General features: G+C 37.0%; 1 protein-coding gene across 1 annotated transcript; it reads left to right on the top strand.

Moving 5' to 3' along the window:
• Positions 1 to 2,077: 2,077 nt before the first annotated feature.
• On the top strand, positions 2,078 to 4,653 carry LOC115960367 (MDIS1-interacting receptor like kinase 2-like). Its single transcript, XM_031079237.1, has 2 exons — positions 2,078 to 4,099; positions 4,180 to 4,653. The coding sequence occupies exon 1, from the start codon at positions 2,125 to 2,127 to the stop codon at positions 3,997 to 3,999; it is 1,875 nt and encodes a 624-aa protein (XP_030935097.1). The 5' UTR covers positions 2,078 to 2,124; the 3' UTR covers positions 4,000 to 4,099; positions 4,180 to 4,653.
• The last annotated feature ends 645 nt before the right edge of the window (positions 4,654 to 5,298 follow it).

The raw sequence follows: 5,298 nt of genomic DNA, 5'->3' as shown, positions 1-5,298 counted from the left end.
ACGTGAAGTAGCAATCACATTCACCTTGTGATGGCTTGTCTTTGTTTGCTTTCCCTTTTGGCATGCACCACAAATAGTCTTCTTCACCTTTCCAAACTTTGGAAGTCCCTCAACAGCCTCAAGTTTAGAGACTTTAGCTACTTGTTTGAAATTTGCATGCCCAAATCTGTGATACCAAAGTTCCAACATGTCAACACGAGCACTCCTACACGAAATGGGTGCCATAGGAACTACTCCATAGCAATTATCAATAGTCCTATTTCCCTCCAAGACTTGAATTCCTTCTTCATTAATGATTATGCAACCCTTCTTTGAGAATTGAACAAGGAAGTCCTCATCACATATTTGAGTCATGCTTAAGAGATTCGCCTTCAGCCCTTTGATGTATAAAATATCTTTCAATAAAGGTAATCCCGGTATCTCAATAGTCCCTTTGTCGAGAACTTGAGCATGACTCCCATCACCAAACGTCACATAGTCACCAACCTTCTCTTTGAGTGACTTAAACAATGATTTATCACCTGTCATATGCCGAGAGCAGCCACTATCAAGATACCACAAACATGAATTAAATACCTTCAATGAGGTGTGCACAAATAGACAAGCATGAGACAAACATTCTTGACCTTCAAACAGAAATTTATCTTCAATTTTCACGCTTCTATTAGACTGAATTTTCTTTTTCAGATTATCAACCTTCTCACACAATATTCTATTTTTTCTTTTGTATTTCTTAATCAAAGAGTTAGATTCAAACAGGCTATTGTGTAAGATGTGATTTTTATTCTCAAAATTTTTCAGCATATGAACAAACATCCTAGCATGTTTCTTTGTTTTTAATAACTCTAAGAGTTCATTGATAGGACACCCTTCAAACACACTCACAGAGTCATTATCACAAACATTTAAACCACAATTTAGCATGGCCTTTTCCATAGCTGCATCCATAACAAAGGGGTCTAGGATCGCACTTAGGTATATAAACCCCAGCAAGTGCACCCGTTCTGATACCAATTGAAAGTTCAATAAGTGTATAAAACACCTTGAACGTTTAAACCCCCAATTTACAAATTATCAATTCAAGCTTAATGTCAAACAATTAATGTGCGGAATATGAACATAAGTTCAAAAAAGAATTGATAAACAATCTAAACCAAATAAATTCACATCCACAGTAGAAATTAAATGGAAAAGATTAAGGGAAGAGAGATGCAAACACAAGGAAAACACTTGATGTGTTATCGAAGAGGAAACCGAAGCCCTCGGCGTAAAACCTCTCCGCCACCCTCCAAGCGGTAAACAATCCACTAAAGAATGTAGTTGGGATACATGAACAGCAGAAAACCCTCCAAGCCTAATCTACCCAATGTACCTAAGCCCTCCAAGCTCCTACTCCAATGAGGTTACACCGAACCTATTTCTTCTTTAGCTTGCCGGATTCCGCTACTTGACCATAGCATCTACCAATATGAAATTGGTCCCTTCTTAACTGCTTCCCAAACACCAAATGACCTCCTTACAGATATGGGTATGGTGAGAAAAGGTTTTGGTAATGTACCTCTCAAGGATTTGACAATAGAGAGGAAGAGACTAGAGGAATTTGAAGAGTCTCTATGTGAAGATTGTGGATGAATCAATCTTGTTTTTCTCTAGGGTTTCTCTCTCAAAATTCTCTTTGGAAGCTCTCTCAATATCAGGGGTATAAGGGTATATATATAGTAGGATGAGAAGGAATGTGAAAAGTCAGTTTTTCCCAAACAGGATGTTCTGGCGACTTGACCTCGCGACTGGGTTGAGTTACGAGTTCAAGCCACGAGCTAACGGCCTGGCCAGCTTGGGACTTTTGTCCTGTAGTGCAACAGCTGGCGCGACTCTTCAACTTCTGGCATGCTTGGCACGTGTGCACCTTTTTGGTGGCTTGCAAGCCTCGAGCACCCGCAAGATCCAGTCACGAGTCCCTGCTTCTTTGCACAATGTTGAGCATTTCTTCACACTCTCTCACACACTATCCTTACATAATTCCCACCTAAATACAGGGTTACTAATTACTAAAATACAAGCAAATTTGGCACGAAATAAAGCCAACAAAATGGTTGATAAAATTCAACCTTACAAAAGTCTCCCATGTTTTTAAGCCTTTATACAAATCATCTTCCTAGCACCATTCCAACATTGGTAGGTGCTCTCAGCAACCTCACTGTCTTATATTTATTCAACAACCAACTTTCTGGTTCCATTCCTAAAGAATTAGGAAACTTGAAGTCCCTAATTCATCTTATACTGAGCAGAAATATGTTAAATGGTAATGTTCCAATTTCCTTGGGCAATTTAACCAACTTGGAAGTTCTATACCTTCGTGAAAACCAATTTTCTAGTTTCATTCCTCAACAAATAGGAAATCTGACAAAGTTGGCTATACTACAGTTGGATACAAACAACTTCACTGGTTTTTTGCCTCAAAACTTGTGCCAAAGTGGTTATCTTCAAAAAATTTCTGCAAACAACAACCATCTCATAGGTCCAATACCAAAAAGCTTGAGAAACTACAAGAGCTTAATTAAAGTCCACCTTGGAGACAACCAACTCAGTGGAAATATAGCTGAATATTTTGGTGTCTACAATAACCTGGAGTTCATGGACCTAAGCAACAATAGATTTTATGGCGAAATCTCAGAGAATTGGAGTAGTTGTCCACAACTAACTACCCTACGGATTGCTAGGAACAATATTAGTGGTGCCATACCACCTAAAATTGGAAATTTAATTCAACTCCATGTACTTGATCTTTTTTATAATCAGTTAATTGGGAAGCTTCCAAATGAATTTTGTAAGTTGACTTCTTTGTTGAAGTTGAAGTTGAAGTTGAATGGAAATCAACTTTCTGGTGATATATCTCCAGAGTTTGGATCATTAACAAATCTTGAGTATCTAGATCTATCAACTAATAGATTTGATAAGTCAATCCCCACAAATATAGGGAACCTTTTGAAACTAAATTATTTGAATATGAGCAACAACAACTTTAGCAATGACATTCCAATTAAAATGTGCAATTTAGCTCATTTGTCACAGCTAGATTTGAGTCATAACTTGCTCGAAGGAGAGATACCTTCACAAATTGACAATCTTCAGGACTTGGAGATGTTGAACGTCCCCCACAATAACCTCTTTGGTGTTGTTCCAATTGTTTTTGAAGAAATGCATGGCCTATCATATGTGGACATATCCTTTAATATGTTGGAGGGTTCTCTTCCCAAGAGCAAAGTATTTCAACATGCTCCCATAGAAGCACTACAAGGTAATAAAGGGCTATGTGGAAATGTTACAAGATTGCTACCCTGTGTGATAGGAAGACAAGTTTCGAAGAAGGGACATAGAATCATTTTCTTAATCATTTTCCCTCTTCTGGGAACACTTTCACTTGTATTGATGTTTCTTGGAATTTTCTTAATTTTTCAAAGAAAAAGGAAGCACCCTTATACTGATCAAACAAATAACATGCACAATGAAAAGGTGTTTTCGATATCAAGTTTTGATGGAAGAGCAATGTACAACGAAATCATTGAAGTGACCCAGGGTTTTAATGCTATGTTCTATATTGGGAAGGGAGGACATGCCACTGTCTATAAGGCAAGTCTAGCATCAGGAAACATCATGGCGAAGAAGAAAATCCTATCCTTGGGTGATGATGAGATTGTACAACAAAAAGAGTTCTTCAATGAGATAAGGGCATTAATAGAAATCTGGCATCGAAATATTGTGAAATTGCATGGCTTTTGTTCCAACTCACAACACTTGTTCTTGAATTACGAGTACCTTGAAAAGGGTAGCTTGGACATGATTTTTACCAATGACAGAGGAGCAAAAAGATTGGACTGGAATAAGAGGGTGAATATCATCAAAGGTGTTGCTTACGCTTTGTCTTACTTGCACCATAATTGCTCACCACCAATTGTTCATAGGGACATATCAAGCAAAAATGTTTTGCTAGATTCTTAATATGAGGCTCATGTTTCAGACTTTGGCATAGCTAAGCTTCTTAATCGAGACTCATCCAATTGGACTTCATTTGCTGGCACGTATGGATATGTTGCACCAGGTAATATATTTCAATTTTTTAATCAATGCAAAATACAGAGCATGTGAACACATTGACATTAATATTCTGTTTTTTTGTAGAGCTTGTTTATACAATGAAGATAAATGAGAAATGTGATGTTTATAGTTTTGGAGTTTTGGCTATTGAAGTGATCAAAGGAAGACATCCTGGTGAAATGATCCAAATTCTATCTGCTTCAATTGTGGGGGATAATTTACTGTTGAAAGATTTGTTAGACTTACGCCTTTCACCTCCCACTCTTCAGCTTGAGAGTCAATTTCTAGTCATCATAAAGTTGGCAATTGCATGCTTGCATGCAAATCCAAACTGTAGACCAACTATGCACATGGTTTCTCAACTGTAGTCAATCCCTAATGCACTTTCCTAGGGCCACACAATCTCACCAGGACAAGCAAGGATATAGTGAATTGTTTGGAATGTGATATAATCCGTCAAATTTATGCTGCTGAAGGCAATTGTTTGTTTATGATTATGTAATGGCTAGAGTACTAGTAGATCTTTAATTGCAAGTACTAATAAATTACTGCTGGTAACTGTAACTCAGATTTCAGGGCGCATTACATGATAAATATTTGATTGGCTATTTGGAATGCTTTATAAAGATTAAGGACGTAATATAGTGATCTTTGGATTAAGTCATTTATATTTCAACTGATTTAGTTAAGGAGTATTAAAAATAAAATAAAAATTAATGGGGAAGATTTTAGTTTTATTATGCGCCGTATATCCCTGTTGTGAAAAATCGCATATTTGGATGCTAGATCAATCCCTTCCTCGCCAATGATGGTGACATTTCTTGTCTGCAAGTTTTCATTAAGGAATGCAAGCAATCAAATACCTAGGCCTAGAAGGCTAGAACTAACTTTTCACCCTTTCCAAAAAGAAAAAAAAAAAAGAAAAAGAAAAGAATTAACCATACCCAAAAATAGAAGCCATCTGCTTCTTGAGGCTGCAAATCAATCTTCCATACGTCAATTGTCAAAATCCAGCATCAAGTTGTTTACCTTCTTGTTGCTTATCCTATGCTGGTAGACTCTTCTGTCCTCGCTCCAATCTACCCAAAAAAATAAATATGTTATATAATCTATACATAGATTAAGGACGGATGATTAAATGGTCAAAATTATTATGGTAGCACCTAGATAGATGCAATACAATTACCAATATATACGGCATGG

Source organism: Quercus lobata, chromosome 9 (genome assembly GCF_001633185.2).
Source record: "Quercus lobata isolate SW786 chromosome 9, ValleyOak3.0 Primary Assembly, whole genome shotgun sequence".
Taxonomy (NCBI): Eukaryota; Viridiplantae; Streptophyta; class Magnoliopsida; order Fagales; family Fagaceae; genus Quercus; species Quercus lobata.
This window is presented reverse-complemented; position numbering and strand designations above follow the sequence as displayed.

Bases quoted from the DNA above. Each gene is read 5' to 3' on its own strand.
- LOC115960367 (XM_031079237.1), top strand. From the start codon at position 2,125: ATGTTTTTAAGCCTTTATACAAATCATCTTCCTAGCACCATTCCAACA.